Source organism: Thermobia domestica, chromosome 3 (assembly GCF_964235325.1).
Source record: "Thermobia domestica chromosome 3, izTheDome1.hap1.1, whole genome shotgun sequence".
Lineage (NCBI taxonomy): Eukaryota > Metazoa > Arthropoda > Insecta > Zygentoma > Lepismatidae > Thermobia > Thermobia domestica.
In genome coordinates, this window is record NC_137456.1 from 88,259,094 (window position 1) to 88,276,947 (window position 17,854).

At 36.5% G+C, this 17,854-nt stretch overlaps 1 protein-coding gene across 1 annotated transcript in view; it reads left to right on the plus strand.

Annotated features, from left to right (window-relative positions):
* The first annotated feature begins 20 nt into the window (after positions 1 to 20).
* LOC145680588 (VPS35 endosomal protein-sorting factor-like) overlaps positions 21 to 17,854 on the plus strand; it is a 65,692-nt gene continuing 47,858 nt past the window's right edge. The window contains exons 1-6 of the mRNA XM_081751259.1: positions 21 to 175; positions 3,888 to 3,981; positions 5,130 to 5,342; positions 8,192 to 8,342; positions 11,345 to 11,547; positions 13,370 to 13,500. Of these exons, the coding sequence (XP_081607385.1) occupies positions 159 to 175; positions 3,888 to 3,981; positions 5,130 to 5,342; positions 8,192 to 8,342; positions 11,345 to 11,547; positions 13,370 to 13,500 (809 nt within the window). The 5' untranslated portion in view covers positions 21 to 158. The remainder of the gene's footprint in view (positions 176 to 3,887; positions 3,982 to 5,129; positions 5,343 to 8,191; positions 8,343 to 11,344; positions 11,548 to 13,369; positions 13,501 to 17,854) is intronic.

Sequence of the window (17,854 nt, forward strand, 5' to 3'; positions counted from 1 at the left end):
TGTTTCTATATAATACATGACTAACGCTATCCGCATACGTTGTTATGGGATAAACATGGGCTTCAGTGATTATTTTCAAGTCGGTTTGGTGTTGCAAATAATCTAGATCGTGCAGTTAGTTCATTAGATTCATGTGACATAAATATTATATGTAAAGAATGGCGACCTGTGAATGGTGAGTAAAATTAAATGACTTAACCTTTTATACAGTATGGCCGAATTTATCCTCAATGTTAAGTGATTTACTTAGAGGAGGCCTACTTGTTGATTAGTTAATACGGAGCAAATAAACCTCGAGTGAGATAGCCTATAATAGTATCAGGTGCATATTTATTTTACGGATCCATACATAAATTCATTGCATATATGCTGGCTTTTCGATAAATCGAATCTGGATTTCATACAATCAATTTTGGGGAGTGGACTTCCATTTCTCTGTGTAGATTAATTCTAGGAGGGCTACGCATCTCACAGATAGGAACACAACATATGTCGATTATTTACGCGCTGATCTATTAAAATATTAGTACAAATTTGTTCTGTAAATTTTACAAATATCTAGATTTGTACAGTAAATTGCACCTAATATTCTATCGTTTTCACCTATATAATGAAAGCGAATTAATAGAGTACCGGTATTCATTTTATTGTAAGAAAATTTTCATGTACCCTCACCTACCATTCCTAAAGAATTGGGTGCTAGTTTCACAACTTCACAAATTAGATATAAGTTTAATATTATCATAGATATTCTGTCATTCGTAGGTAACCTACAGCCGCGTTTATGCCAGAAAGTCACGCTTGAAAACGTTATAATTTTGTAATTTTTTATCAGGAAATTAACTGGCATATGTCGGCCTGGGGGATGGGGGCAGCATCTTTTACAAAAATATAGTTACTTTTTTAAAAAAAATGTTGCCTAATTTTTGCTAGGTAGAGTGAGTTTAGGTCACACTCGTTCAGTGCGCCCCTTTATAATTTTCAGTTCTCGGTAACTCTTTAGTTTGGGCAAGGCAGTGATATCCCGTCACTGTTAGTATTATTAACAGGTGTCGTTGGTTCCTTTCTGTTGCTAGGGATTATTCATAGACTATGTACGACCTTAAAAAGGCAGTAATAAGGGGACTTTAATTTACTACAATATTGCCCTTGTACTTAATGCAATCAGTTCCTGTCACTGCCTTGCCTAAACTAAAGATTTGCCCAGTTCTCTGCGTGGAAACAGCGGGGTCCAGAGGAGCAAAAATGTTTAAAAAAATTATATTTTTAACAAAAAATAGCTTTTTTCGTGATTTTCCCGCCTCAGATGGACACATATGAATGGTACCGTTTGAAAGGTTGTTCTATTCTGAAGAAAATGATGTACGTACTATGTTCCTAGGATAAATAGGGATATCTCAGGAAACTGTTACCTGAGATCCTGTTTTATACGAAAATCTGGGGTATTTGGGGAATATTATTTTTCGCGGGCTTGCACCTACAAGATTGAAATTTTGCACATTTACTCAGTGCACCCCTCAGTATTTTTCAGATTTGTTTCAGATCTCTGCCTTAAAACAGGGGGAGGGATCCCAGAGGTAAAATTTAAAAAAAAAAAAAAGATATTTTTAACAGAAAATTCCTTTTTTCGTGATTTACCTGCCCCAGATACATGATGGAGACATTTGAAGGTTGACGTTTGAAAATTTGTTTTATTCTGAAGAGAATAATGTACAAATCATGATCCTAGGATAAATAGGGATGTCTGAGGAAATTTTTATATTACATCCGGGTCATCTGGGGCATTGTAGGAATGTTCTTAGCTCATTGTTAAATAGTTTCCTCACTCTTACTACTCAAGATAGAAGTTTGAAATTTTGTACAGACATTTAGTACACCCTTAGTATTTCCTAGTTGAGTTTGAGATCTGTGCGTTAACACAGGGGAATCCAGAGGGGATCAAATTAAAAAAAAAAAAAAAAAAATGCCAATTACTCTCAAAATTTCCCGCTTCAGGGACACGATAGGGAAAGTGAATGTTACCGTTTCAAAAGCTGTTCTATTCTAAAGAGAGTGATGTATGTACCATGATCCTAGGATAAATGGAGATGATGCTGTAGCTGCTTGACAGAAAGTCTATGATTTACCTTTAAAAAGAGCCATAATTTAAAAGGGTTAAGAAACATTGTTTGGGATTGATATAGGTTAACGATTGGGGATAATTCAAAATTTAACCCCAATACTTTCACTTAAATGGCATAATTAGCATTTAATACTAATTCCTAATGCTTTTTCTTCAGTTCGCGACTTGTATTATATGAGGAGAAAGATTTGATTTAAATAAAAAAAATCAACAAAAATGGTTAAAAAAAACAAAAAAACATGATTTTTTCCGCCCTGATCATAAGGGACGTCCTAGAGGGTATGGTGGCGGGAAAGAGAGGCAGGGGGCGAAGGAGACTACAATTAATGGATGATATAAAAACAGAAAGATCATACGTGAAGATGGAAGGGGTTAGTGGAGGACCGTGGAGCATGGAATCTTCTCAGCTGCTGCAAGTGACCTGCCAGTAAGGGCAGAATACCCATGATGATGATGATGTAGTCCATGTCTTATATAGCCTTACTACTGAATAGACAAGAATGAATATAATTTCTTGATTTATTTTTGAAGTGCTCCTCACTTGTCAGTCAGTACTACTTTCAGCCGAAGTATAGTGGGAAAATTTTTCCAGAGTTACACTATCCCCATGCACTCCCTTGTAGCTAAATGGCTAGCGTTTTCACGTTTCTTGGAGGAGACCGGGATTCGATTTCCACTTCCTATGTGAAGCTATAAGCATACGCCTCATTCAGTACTGATGCAAAAATGGAACAAAGGAAGTCAAAGAAACAAACACCATATAGGTCATCATTTTCATCTATATCATGTGTGTGGTTTTCCTAGCGCTTATCTTGATTTTTCCAAATCTTTGGCTCTATTAGTTTTCATAATTTCCATAGTCTTTTTAACTTAATAATAAAGGTAGGCCACGGAGGCCCAGGGACTGTGTGTGTGGAGGTCAGGGTTGAAGGAGATGATGTAATTGCACCACGCTTGGCTCCTTCACTTCTCCAGGTTATTCCAGGTATCAATTTTACAGAGTCTGAGTGAACATCAGAGCTGCATTGGAACGAGGATGGAACGAAAAAAATTACCACTGTCACCACAAATCAAACCTGGGCAGGTTATTTGGCATATAGACGTTTTACCAACTACACTTCAACTACTCTTTTTAGTCTGATAGGTTGACCCACGTGTACTGTTGATATATAATGAGTACTGATACATTTATTCCATCTCTTATTTTTGATGGAAGATGTATTCATTATGCTAAAGAAGTAGTAATAATACTAATAGTAATCTTTGTCTCCACCCTTTCCCCACGTGTACATGGAGACGGTGTTCCCGTCTTTAATTCTTTTCCTCCGCTCTCCTCTATCTTAGGCATCCTTTATTTTCCATCCCTCCTTCCTCAAATCATTTTGTATCTTCTCTCCCGTCTCCAGCTGCTTTCCAATTATCTTTCCAAAATAGTCGTCATTTCTTCGTGCTACATGTCCCAGCCGTCTCAGACTCCATTCGTGAAGCTTTTTACTCAAGGCTCCCTCTCATGTAAGCAATCCTTATTCTGTCCTTCCTTGTCGCACCACACATCCATCTTAGCATGCTCGTTGCGGCCACCTTTATCTTCTTTCCTTGACCCTTGTGATTGTCCAAGTTTTACTATTGTACATCATTGCTGGTCTTATCACTATATATATATAATATGAAACTAATAATAATAATTTAAATGTATTATTATTAATATTAGTTTCCAAGTGGATTTTGTATTTATGTTTGTGCATAATGCGTTTTATAACTTCAGGAGTAGCAGAGTCAGGGATTATTCCCAGGAAAAACTCAAGCAGCCTCCTAGAGATGAAGTTTCGGATCATCCGTTGAAGCCTTTCGTTGTGACAGTGAGTTCTTTTATAAATTAAAAATTAAGTTCATAGTTAACAGTAAGATACTAAGGCATTAAACTACATAAGTTAAAAATACACTTCTAAAACATCTTCAATTGTCTTTAAACTAATATAGCGTCTGGAGACTTTAATTTATGCTATAGATGTAATGTGATCGATAACAAAGATCATTTTCTAACAGGTTTTATGCTAGAATCTTGAGTTATTGAAATCAAGATCAGCGATGCTGACACATTTTAAATTTCGTCTCGCTTCCGGAAACATTTAGTCCTTTTTTTCCGCGGAATATTTTATTTTCCTTTTTTTCCTTTGTGTTCCAAAACACTTATCTCTATCTTACTGCATGATTATATTGCTTCTATACTATATATTACTGTGCATGATACATTTCAGTAGGATTAGGATTTAAATTTATGGGCTTCCGGCATCTATGGCCATATTAGCCCGTTACATATCTGCCCTGTCGCGACAAAACGCTGTAACTTTGGCGGAGCAGTTTTGAGAAAAAGAGCCGTAAAGTCGCTACAGACAGGCTAATTTCCTACTTACATCGAAATTCTCTTTGGTATATTTTCAAAAGTATTTGACTCAGCTCAATGCTGGGTCTGGTGAACATAAGTATCAGTGGGGGAAATTCAAAAATGCTTATAGCGACAAAACAATGTAACTCAAGTTACAGCGTTTTGTCGCGACACGGCAGATATGAGGGATGACATTTCTTGGCGATCACATTATGCGAGGAAAGGGAAGGAAGAAAGGATAGGAAAGGAAAGGAAAGCGGCCAAGGACTTGTATGTTAGGTACCATTCCGACATTTGTCTGGTTTGATTGAGGAAAACCTCACTCAGGATATCTGGTGTGAAAAAGCTTTTACATCTTTTCGACCGAGTGTCCCTACTAGGAATCGAACCCCGACCGCTCGCACTAAAGGCGAGAGCGTTAGCGACTACGCTATGTGGGGCCATATGATACGTTTCATTTAATTTACAGACCAAAAATGTTCTTATATATTATCAAAGAAAACTAATATTGATAACATTCACAATCTGTCCAATATGGCCTAGTACTACTCTTTACTTAATTTTTAATTCTAACCTTTCACATGTTCTTGTGATGAAAATATTGCCTCCATAACTTTTTAGGTGACAGAAAGTCGTGTAACTAGAAAGAACATCGGTGGTAGCACTGCAAGTAGCACTGGATCTTCGACGCCAACAACCCCTCGGCGTGGGGGCTCCGTTCCTTTGGATCCCTTGACGTCTGCTTTGGAAGGCACTGATCCTCTCAGCCAGTTTGCTAAAGAAGAAATGGATCCTTTGTCCAAGATGGCGGCCGAGATGACATGTCAAGAACGGGTAAGAATTAGAAATTTTTTTTACTGTTGGGTCTAAGTTAAACACTGGGGTACTTTTGTCAAAACTGAAATGAATATGTATTGTATTTATTATTTATTGTAATTATAGTGCAGTGTGTAGAAATATAATACAGTATTCTGCCATTTTATCATCATCTATAGTAATTTCCATTCAAGTTGCTGAAAAATAACGTTGTTTATATGTGCCACAGCGCTTATATTTGTCTAGTGCTGTGTTTTTTGTAACTCGATTGATGAAAATCAGGGCTAGTCTATTTAAGGCTAGCCTAGCTTTTTAGGAATTTTCGTAGCCGTATTAGAGAATGCCGGAGTGAACCTGTAGATTCCATGACCGTTTCCTTTACATATTCTTCTTTTTTGAGCTGTGTTTTAAGAGGATGCCGTCACCATCTTGGTAATAATCAGAGAACTCACTATCTATAAGAATACCAATAATAATAAGAATAAATCTGTAAAAAATAAAATAAAACGTATGACTCTCTGAACAAAAAATAATTTGTACAGTTAGTAGCAGAAGTTATTATTTATGTACATAATTTTTCTTTTTTAAAAAATCACACGTATTAATGATTTATAACTTGAAGAAAATCACGGGTTCTTTTAAAGTATAGCAGAATGTACATAATAAACATAAAATGTTTTATTTACCTTAACCATTAATTTAAACTTTCACTGGAACTCAAGACTTTGTCAAAGCTAAATGTATTAGAAGATAATCTCGAATTGCTCATCTTAGTCACGTTATCTTCTTAGACTACTGTTTCATCCAAAGAGACGTACGTTTCCTTGTTGTGTTCTATATCTGTAGAATTTAAAAAGTAATAATCAAGAAAATATTAATATTTGAACTTGCAAACATATTCCCATCTTCCTGAGGATCCGCTATGTTGGTATGTGTTTGCCAAGTCCAAATCTGTCTAGATACTTTTAGACGTATAAAGAATTCCTCATATTGAATCTTGCGGTAAATTAGATTAACCTTAAACGAGCTTAAACATTGTTATTATTATTATTTGTCTGATAGTTTATAATATAATGCTATTGTTTGTCCAAAGTGCCTCTATCTTGGTTTAATTTCGGTTTCTTGGTTCTGTTGAAATAAGATTAGTAGCTTGATCTTTCATTTGTCAAAGAAGTCTTACGCACGATTTTTGTAAACCTTATTTATGGTGCCTAGTTTCCATTAAATGTTTAGATAATCCTGGTCTCAGATGATTCATTATCTTTGGAATCTCTCTCTTTTTTAAAATTTATTTTTATTTATTTATCTGTTTCAAATCCATTTTACCTGAAACAATGTAACATAAGATATATAAGGTACAGCGTAACATCGAATATAAATTTCCAAGAAAAAGTAAAGAAATATGTACGGTACCTTAATCACAGAGACACTAAATTTATTCCGAAATGTTTCTCAGAATCAGAAATATCAATATCTGACGATAAACTATTGTACAGTGATGCTAGTCTGAAATACAAAGAACAAAAGTTTGGGAAAGTAGTAACGAATGACTACGTGTAAAACGAATGGGTGCACGAAAATGAGAACGAAAACTGAGAGTTCAGAGTTAATTTTTCTATTTATAATCGTGTGAAGAAGAACAGATGTGCCACCATTCGTCGTATTTTAAGTTTACTGGGAGTCCGTATTTTAAGTACATTAAGAAGTTTAGTTCTATTAAGAGTACGCACCGAAGTAACTCTGTTCAACAATGGCATGAAAAAAGTTAAGAATAGACTAAAAGTGGAACAAATTAGAAGTACAAGCCATATATTATATCAGTGAGCAATATTCAATTTTAGGTGATACAAATGCTTTGAAGAAAATACTAACATTTCAGATCACGAATTTCAATAAACCTCTACAAAATACCCAGCATCTTCATAGCACTCTTCACAGTAGCAGTGATGTAATCAGCGAAAGTATGTTTCTCATCAAATAGTGCTCCGAGATATTTTTATTTTTTTTTATTTATTTTTTTTATAGCAACTCGTATAATAGGGGTGTTACGTGTAGTGAATTTTATTTCAAAGTAACACTAAGAGTGGAACATTTGAGGATTTAGTGTTAAATTGAAGATCGTCGAATTGAATTGAATTGAAGATTGGAGTTATAGGCTGCTGAAAACATGAAAAAATGAAGTTTAGAGGTCCATAGCTCCAAAACTATGGGACTTACTGTAGTCGGGTCAAGACTTCACTTAAGAACTAATATGTTCCCTAACCAAAAATACATGTTTCAGAATCCTAAGGTACTCATGCAACAATTTTTATAGAGGCAGTTTGGCTACGAGCATATAACTTGAAGTACTCATCAACTTGTTGCGGAAGTACCGCAGGATTCTGAAACATAGATATTTGGATAGAGAACATACTAGTTCCTAAATAAAGTCTTGATCTGTCTCTGGTAGGTTCCATAGTATTGGAGCTATAGAACTTTAAAGTTCATTTTTTCATGTTTTCGGCAGCCTATAACTCCGAAAGGAAGCATTTGTGCACCCAGATTGGTGTATACTTTTCGTCTTATCGTGGTGTCAGGAATCACCTCCCAAACGTTGTCGGTGTTGTTTTGAAACACCATGTATATGACTGCTCATGACCAATACGAAAACTTATCCTTATATAGAGTATGTATTTCAAATTGTTCTCTTCATTATGAATTACTAGTAAAAGAAATAATATTTGTAGATATCCACTTTTGCTGGTGACTACATGCAACGTATCTATGATAAGTACTTTATAAAAAAGAAGGAAGAAAACGCTTATTGAAATTCTTTCTTTTAGTCTGGCTGAGATTTTGATACTATCGTAATGTATATCTGCTTACAGTGGGAATCGACCAGTCACGATAAAAACAAGGAAATATCCTTAGAAGAAAGTTTCGAGCCATGGTCTGTGAAGAAAGCAGCCATCTTGAATAAATTCACCACCTCCGAGAAACTCTCAATCGTTACCAGTTTTTTATCTGGTGGAGAGAAAGGTAATTAATTATTTTATTATTGTAGTTTTTATGTAATTCGGTCGGTTTTTTTTTTTTTTTTTTTTAATAAAATGCTTTACAAGATTTTAAAATGATATTTATTGTATTATGAATTATGACAGATTAAGAAAAAGAAAATACCTTTCCTAAATGGAACATTGTGTTGCCGAACGGCAAGTTTAGTAAAATGCGAAAGAATGGCTTGACTTACGTATAACTTGTGTTAGGAATATACATTTCATAAATCTTCTAGACAGTTTTTTTTTCTTTCTTTAATGCGTACTTCAAGTTCATTCAAGTATTTCAACTTAATACATTTTTTTTCATTGATATTCATTGAAATTCAAACAGTGAAAAAGATGAGACTGGGTCAGAAACGGAACGTGGTTTCAAGTTCATTGTGTTTAAGTGGGTTGGAATTGAGCAGCTAAATTTCATTGAATTTGCACTTTTAGAGAATATGGTACTAATATAACTTTTTCCATTCGTAATTTCGCCATATCAGCTTATATCGTTTGATTCCTTTCAATTTATTTAGTATATATTTATGAGACATTGAAAAGAATTGAATGAGCATTATAAGCACCAAGATTTTGAAGGACGGAACCAACTATTTACATAAACTCCGAACCATTCCAGGACTTAAATCTAATGTAGTTGCTAGATGCACAAACAATCACACAAGACCACTATACATAGAACAAATTCTCACCACATTCTCTTGTTTTCAGGAGAGCTCAATTGTATAACGTTTACATCATGTAATACTCTGTATGCATTAAATTGTAATGTAGTATATTAATTTCCTAGTTACACAAAGGTGATGAACGCATTTCTCGCACTGCAAACATCGATATTTTGGAGTCGAGACACCACATGTAGTACTTTTCTACGTTTCAGTACTCTGTCTTCCGCGGTATATAAACTGAGAACTTCTTACTTTGTTCATTCGGTCTCTAGTGTCGCTACCTGTTGCTAGTAGATCAACACCTTAATCTTTCAGTGATAAATAGACGAACCCTCAACTCTAACTCTGAACTTAACCTTTCCTATGAGAAATAATACTCCTAATTACCAATTATCCAATCCAAGTTCTACTTGAAAGTAGTGAGTCCAGTGGACTTCACGTCTAGTTTTATTCATCTTTGTAGATGGACAAACCATTATCAGACTCACAAGAAGAAAGCCATCAACATATCAAACAAAAGTCAGCGAGAAATATGTTCCTTGCATAAACGATTCACTATATTACACAAAGCAAGTTATTCTTTCTCAATATTCAGTAAGGGACCATAAAAACTGGATTTTTAAATTGAACATCTGTGTCTAATATTTCATTTTATCAAAACACTTCATGATTACCAATACTAGATTGGTAAAGAACGTATGTTTTTATGGCACCTCTATTTTCATCCCTATAGCAGTGCCATTAAGCAGGGGCGGATTAAGGCTTTTGGGGCCGTGGAGCCGACTATTTCAAGGGGACCCTATGATACGAATAATTCCAGCGCATAAATTTTCTTTGCAGGCTTCCACAGCCTCATAGGCTTATCGAAACATCGAGAACTATACTGTAATATTTTAATGTGCTCCAAGTTCACAATAATTAGTTTACTTACATTTATTATTAACAGTTAAATGCTCATATACTGCAGTGTAACACACAAATACCAAATATAAGCCAAATGGTCAATAATCCCTGTAAAAGCACTAATAGAGTAAAGGAGATTTGGAAGACCTCCTAGGTCTGCCCTAAATAATGACATAGATATTTAAAAGGAATTGTCGCCACAAGCTAATAACTTGGTTTGTAATAGAGACCCGAAATAGCTCACTCCGTCACAAAATAAGTATCGTGAAGACGCTGATGGAAGAAGATCTCTAGCGATACCGCGACTGTAGCGAGCGGGACAAAAATTAGCATGGGTCTGATAAATTGATTGCTGTATTTTAGCATTAAAGAGAGGGATTTTTGGGGGCCCCGGAGCCTGACTCCATTGGCTTCGCCCTTAATCCGATCCTGCCATTAAGGCGTGTTAACATTTATATTAACTTCTGATGAAGATAATGATTAGTGTCAATGAACACATTTAGTATTACAATTGGGCAGTTATTTGTTTCTTGTGTATTATATATGAAGATGTTTATGTGTCGTTAGATCTTATTCTTAAGGCTAACCGTATAAGTGAAAGACGCTGCTTAAGTATCGAAAGCAACAATAACACACATTTAAAGTCCATACAAGTAACAAAATAGAAACCAGTAAATCTCGTAACTTGAATTGAGAAAGCTTTACAGGAAAAATGTTGACAACAGAAGCAGGATAATGAATGCATAGAACAGGGTAGTATGTTCCCAGGGCTGGATTAACCCAACTGGAGGCCGGGGCTATAAAAAATATGTGGCCCTTCTGTGAAAATACAGTAGGAGAGTTAAGGGAATATGATTTATATTTTTGGTCATATTTTATTTTATGATGATGATTGTATCTTCATTATTCTTTTTAGATAGCCAGTTGAGATTTTGATCAGAGTGGAGGCCCGGGGCTGTATCCCCCCTAAGCTCTTCCTTGATCCGGCCCCGTATGCTCCCTAAGTAGGTTTTCTCCTATCGGCTTCACTTGGATGAAATTTAATTGTAGTATGCACTAAAATTCAGTTCTTGTTAGGCACTTTTTTTCTTTAACCCCTCGTTGAGGAATGGGGGGGGGGGGGGAGTTAATCCTCACTTGACCGTACGGACGGAAGGGTACTTAAAGGTCGTACCCTTAACTTACATTCCAAAAGAATCCCATTTAAGGTAAAACAACTCCGACCCGAATATGTTAAGTAACTGAGAAGTTATACAGTTTCAAACATTGCACTCCAAAAGTCACTACCACGTAAGTAGGACGGCACTGATGAATTAAAAATGCCTTTCAAAAATATTTAGATTAATTTTTGTTGTGTTTATTTACTTATTTATTTATTTTTGTTACAACAGTCATTCATTTTTTTAAACAGTGGTGATAAAAGCGCAAACGACTGTACCAGACAAAGTGAAGACGCGACTAGAGCAATTGGATGATTTTGAAGAGGGCTCGGTCAGGGAGATGCTGGACTTGTCACAACAGGAATATGTCAGCAGAATAGAACAGCTGAATCAGGAATTAGTACAAGCTTGGAATCAAGATCAAAGAGTTAAAGCTTTAAAAATTGCTATACAGGTATCTAAGTCCAATTGAAATTTAGACACATATCTTTCTGTCAGAATAGTAAATGAAATTATATACTGGGTGCTCACTGCATTGCAACCACCTTTCCACACAAGAAGGCGTGGCCAGCAGCCGAGCTGATAACATGACCTGCCCAACTGAGAGTTTGGCAGAGAAGGAACACACTCGAGGCTGCATGTTGGTAGACAGCACACTGTTACAATGGGAGGTAAGCAAGATTTATCCGCATTCCAAAAGGGCATGATTATGGGTGCCTGAGCAACTGGTGCGTCAATAACCCAGACAGTAACACTTGTCGGATGCGCCCGGTCCAATGTAGTGAAGGTGTACAAGGATTAGCAAGAAAATGGGGTAACGACCTCCACGGAACGGAACTGCAGAGACGCACGGAAGGGGAGCATTGCGTCAAACTGCTCGTGACACCCAAACGAACTATCAGTGTCCGGGAATAAAGTGACAAATACAATAGTAGATTGACAACACCCAAATCTCACGCAACTATGTGGCGTATACTGACATGCATGAAGTTCCATAGCAGACGACTCACGACTCGTTACCGCCGACTTCGTCGCGCTTGGGCACAAAAATACGCAGATTGAACCGCAATGATTGGAAAAGGGTGTGTTGGTTTGATGAATAACGATTTGTGCTACACCACTCAGACGGACACGTTCATGCGCGGCGCCAAAAGCACGAACCAATGCTCCTTCGTGCATGGGGGTGGGGGGTGGCGGCTATATGATTTAGGGATGCTTTTGTTGGCATGGATTAGGACCATTGGTGTGCATGGACACAGTATGATACGCACACCCTACAATGTAACACTTCTATCCACATAGAGACGGCATTTTTCAGGACGACAATGCACGTGCCACCGAGCTACGACTGCACTTGCTTGGTTGAGGAACATTCCACGGAGCTGCAGCACATGAATTGGCCCCCTAACTCAAACTCACCGGATCTATAATACTATAGAACATCTACGAGATGATGTGGAACGAGCTCTTCGGGTCATGACTGCTGCACCGACATCTGTGGGCTCATTGTAGAATACCATCAGGAATATATGGTCAGATCCCTGTGGAAAGAAATTTGCTGAATCCATGCCACGCCGTGTCTAAACCGTCCTTCCAGCGAAGGTGGACCAACAAAGTATTAGGTAGGTGCTCACAATTCAGTGAGCATTCAGTGTATTTTTACGTGTACTCGATAAGCCAGCTCTAAATGGGCACAGTTGGTAGCAAAACTATATACCCGCCTTTATGTGAGAACTCATGTGATTTGAATCTCACGTTTAGCTGTAGGTCCATGTCTTACATAGCCTCGCTGCTGAAAGGGACGCGAAACCTAAATCCAACCAACCAACCGCCTTTACGCACTGTCAATAACTTCGAAAGTAATAGATCACTTTAAGTACAGTGTTTTAGTTAATGTAGAAGACATAATTCTTCGTTATGGGAAATATTTACTAAAGTACTTACTTTACTCCATTAGAAATTTCTGTAATCAATTTCTGTAAGTGAAATGTTCATTCGAAGATTTCTGATATTTGGTTAAATTACAGTAGAAAGAAACATAAAATTTGTATTGGTAATTATTACAGCTAACTTCGTATTGTAGTTTAAGTCTGATCCAAAATTATAAGCAGTTACAATTATTAATATGTGTTATACAGCCACGCAAATATTTGCCAATATAAGATCATAAGAATATTTCAACATTATCGTCAAATGACAGTTTATTGCAACATTATTACATATTTATTTGAAATCTCACTTCAGTTTTTTTCTTCTTTCTTTTGCTGTTTGTATAGTGTTCAAAACTTTTGGTGGATACCAGTGTAATCCAGTTCTATCCAAGTAAATTCGTTCTTATTACGGATATATTGGATATATTTGGGAAGTTGGTATACGAAAGACTACGCACCAAAGCTGAATATTACGTGTAAGTAAATATGTTGAAAATGTGTTCTTTTTGTGTCAATTAAGATGGGTTTACGTAACAATTTTACTATTAAACAGAACTATTGATTAAACGCGTATGAGGTATCTATGTGTGTAGTTTCACCTGAAATGTGTTATTGGCCCCCAATTGGTAGCGAATCCGGGTCGATTTCTGCTGGAAACTCATGAGGTTCGGATCTGACGTAGGAATTGTCTTTGGCGTGGGAGACTAGGGTTCGAATTCCAGTGGGAATTCATGTGGTTCGAATCTCACATTAAGCTGTAGATCCACGTTTCATAATAACTCTGCTGAACGGGACGCTAAATTCAAATCCAATACAATCAGATCTCATGTTAAGCTGTAGGTGCATGCTTCATACACCCACGGTGCTAAAAGGGATTTTATGCTCAAAACAGAACTCTCAGCTGTCTTATTTTCCTATTTTTTCCTATACTTTGGAAATTTGTGTTTATTTGCCCTATTTATGTCCTATATTTTAATCTTGTCCTTTATTTCTTATATTTTTCAGTCACTGAATTATTAAAAATACAAGCCAAGGGCAGTTTCAATGATGATTTAAATTGCTAAGTATTAGCAATATGTTAAATATGTCTTAGCTTTTTTTCTGAGGGACTAGTCACTAATTCTCAGTGTTATTCTTTTTAAATTTGCTTTTCCCTATCTTCCCACGTCTGTTTCTTTCTTTCTTTCTTTCTTTCTTTTTTTTTTTTTTTTGTTTCCTATGTGCTTATTCCTTCCCACTGAAGCTTAACTGAGGAACCTTGACGTGCTCCAGTTTCTTATAACACAAGCTGTGTTAGCGTGGTCTTTTAGCAGTGTGTGCAGCAGTATTGGCTAGGTATTGAAGTGTGTTGGTATTCACCAACATATCCCAATGCCTTCCAATATTGTCGTACATAATACGCATCATGGAAAACCTGCAAATAAAAGTGTGTCGTGGAAGCACCCTGGAAGTTCAAATAATCCAATGTTTAATTAGATTCAAATATTTCATTACAGAGAAATAAGTTATCAATCTTCTTTTTTCATTAATCTTTTTGTATTAATCTAATTTTTGTTTCCAGTTGCCCATTGAGGTGAAGGATAGCCTTTTCTTACAATGCATTTATTTTTTTTATGTGCTTCAGAGCATAATGTTCTATTGTATAAACCAAACTGTCCTATTTTGTAAACCAGACTTTCCTATATTTTTTCAATGTCCTGCTGGGAGGCCTGTCAAAACCAACCAACTAATAGCTAGGGTAGGAGTTTTTCGCAAGTTGCGAAATCGCGATAGTTTTCCTACAAAGCCGAGAGTTGGTTTTCAAACGAACTACGTCAAATTGAGTAAGGAAATAGGTATTTTGAAGTCGCGATAAAATGAGATAACTGACATTTTGAGCGAAATGTGCCGCAAAATGCGACAAATCGCGAATTTTTAAAAACTTCAATTTTAGTTGTTAAAATACAGAAATAAAAAGTACAATTTTTCAAAAGGGAGAAAAATTTAAACTTCAATAACTTGTGCCTGTCGGCAATATGGCTTCCAATAACGAATACTGACTGTAAAAATTTTTTTTTTAAATACAGCTTGGTAATCAATAATAGAAAGCTACAAATGAAAGAAGGAAATGTTGAAACATGCGACATACTACACTTTTCATCAAAATAATAATTTGCAGACGAGATATACTAGAAGATACTGCACTAATGTATTGTATGTATGTGTTTTTACAAGTATATATGTTTTCGGTGTATAACTAATACAATGTGTGGTGTTTTGTGATGGCAATTGTGATGATATTGTGCTAGTGTATTTTAAGTTTTTGGACTTGTAAAAGAAGAAAGAAGTAATTTGTTGTTAGTAACTGCATAAAGAATAACTTCATTGTCCTAAGTAGCATTATTGATTTATTGCTTATTACTTATATTGGACTTACATTAGAATTTGTATAATTTATATTAGAGTTTGTAAAATAATTTACTTAGCGACAAAATGAGAAATTTTATATCTCAAAATGCGACAAAATACGAAATTTTTAATTTCAAATGCGAAATATTTAATTTCAAATTGCGAAAAACTCCTACCCCTACTAATAGCACTCCTTCGTCACGATTATAAAAATATTAGAAAATTCAAGGAAAGATACATTGTTACAATTTATCTGATAGTTTTTTATGTTAACAAAATGTTTAAAATAGTCAATCTTTACGAGGTGGTATTTATTATTGAAAAGCTCGCCACCGAGGTATGACATAATTTATTTAAAAAGTGTTTCTTGGCAGTGTGAAAATATCTTGACAATTTCAACAATACAGTAGAATATTATTTAATAATATTCACACATTACTCTAAGTTTTGAGAATTGTTTTAAAAACGTGAAAAAAAGAGAGTGGTTTCTGATGGATAATTTTGAAATGAAATGAAATGAAATCTTTAAGTTTTATTTGGTCTAGGAATTAATTCGTGCGGTTGGTACGCACACATTGAAGCTGTAGTACAAACACAAAATACATAAATACCTTAAGAAAAATATTGTCCATCGCTAGCCACCACTTTCGCCCATCTGTCAGGTAATGTACGGATTCCGTGGCGAAAGAAGTCCTCATCCTTGGAAGCGATCCAGTCAGAGACCCATGTTTCGATATCTTCTGAAGAAGTAAACCGCTGTCCAATCAAATCGTTGTTCATGCAATCGAACAAGTAGTAGTCCGAAGGAGCAACGTCTGGTGAATACGGCGGGTGGGGTAAAACTTCCCATCCGACATTTTCTAAATAGGTTTTGACCGGTTTTGCGACATGTGGGCGAGCGTTATCATGTTGAACAATAAGTTTATCATGTCTGTTCTTCCATTCTGGTCGTGTTCTGGCCAGAGCTTGCTTCAAACGCATTAATTGTCGTCGATAACGTTCTCCATTCATAGTTTCACCCGGTTGCAGCAGCTCATAGTACACCACACCTTTCATATCCCACCATATGCACAGCATAACCTTTGCACAGTGAATATCTCGTTTTGGTTGTGATGGACCTGGTTCACCTGGTTTCACCCAGGCCTTTTTTCGTTTAGGGTTCTCGTAATGGATCCACTTCTCATCACCCGTAATAATTCGATGCAGAAACCCCTTTCTGCTCTGTCGTTGAAGCAGCAATTCGCAAATGGTTTTTCGTCTTTCAACGTCTCTGTCTTTCAATTCATGTGGAACCCAATGTGACATCTTTTGAATCATTCCCATGGCTTTCAAGCGTTTGGAGACTGTTGTTTGATCAACGCCTAATGCTGCTGCAAGTTGTTCCTGCGTTTGACACGAATCCTGCTCGAGCAATGCTGTCAATTCTTCGTCTTGAAATTTTTTTGGCTGTCCAGCTCGCTCTTGGTCTGCCAAGCCGAAATCACCACTTCTAAACCGTGCAAACCACTTCTGACACGTTCGCTCAGCTAGAGCATGGTCACCATACACTTCCACCAAAATACGATGACTTTCAGTCGCACTTTTCTGCACGTTAAAGTAATGCAGCAGGACACCCCGCAAAAACACTTTATCAGGCACAAATTGCGCCATGTTCACTTAACTACAAACTGGTGTTGTTGACGCTTTAATCCACTGCCCTATACTACGAACGATACGCGATGACAGGGGTTTGCAACACATGTGTGGATACACGGAACTGTGGGACGCTCCGTTCGTTGCGCCATCTCTTGTCCACCCGCACGAATTAATTCCTAGACCAAAAAATACGTCCCACGGTTATGCCAGTTAGGCTAAAGGAGACGGTGATGATGAGAGATGAGTGAAATGGTGGAATGAAGAAAGTGGGAGGAAACGGGAGAACCCCGAGAAAACCCACGAGCGCGGTGTTTGTCCACCACAAAGTTCACTTGGCGGGGGCTGGGATCGAACCCGGGACACCAAGCATCAGAGGTGAACGCTCTACCACTGAGCCACCGCGCCCCCTATGGATAATTTTAAAGTAAACCGCTAAGGTATGAATGAAATGAATCTCTTAACTTTGTATCCAGTTATGTATAATTTCATATTCATATTTCAACATATGATTGTGTCTTTCAATATTCATACACATTGCATTAATCTTTTGTATTATTCTTTTTGAATTTGTGATGTTCTTGTGAACACAATTTTCTGTGGAAAGTAGCTAAGTGCGTTAGAATGTACTTTGGTTAGTGAATACACAAAACGTTCCCCATATTCTTCTGGGTGAGTGGTACATTTGCTGACAATTTTCAATAATTGCCTAGTACAAAAATCGATCACAGTTTTTCTGTGTACTTTGAACGTGTGTTTTTCCGATGATTTACGTCTCTGTAACTAGTTCAGGACGAACAACACAGCGCT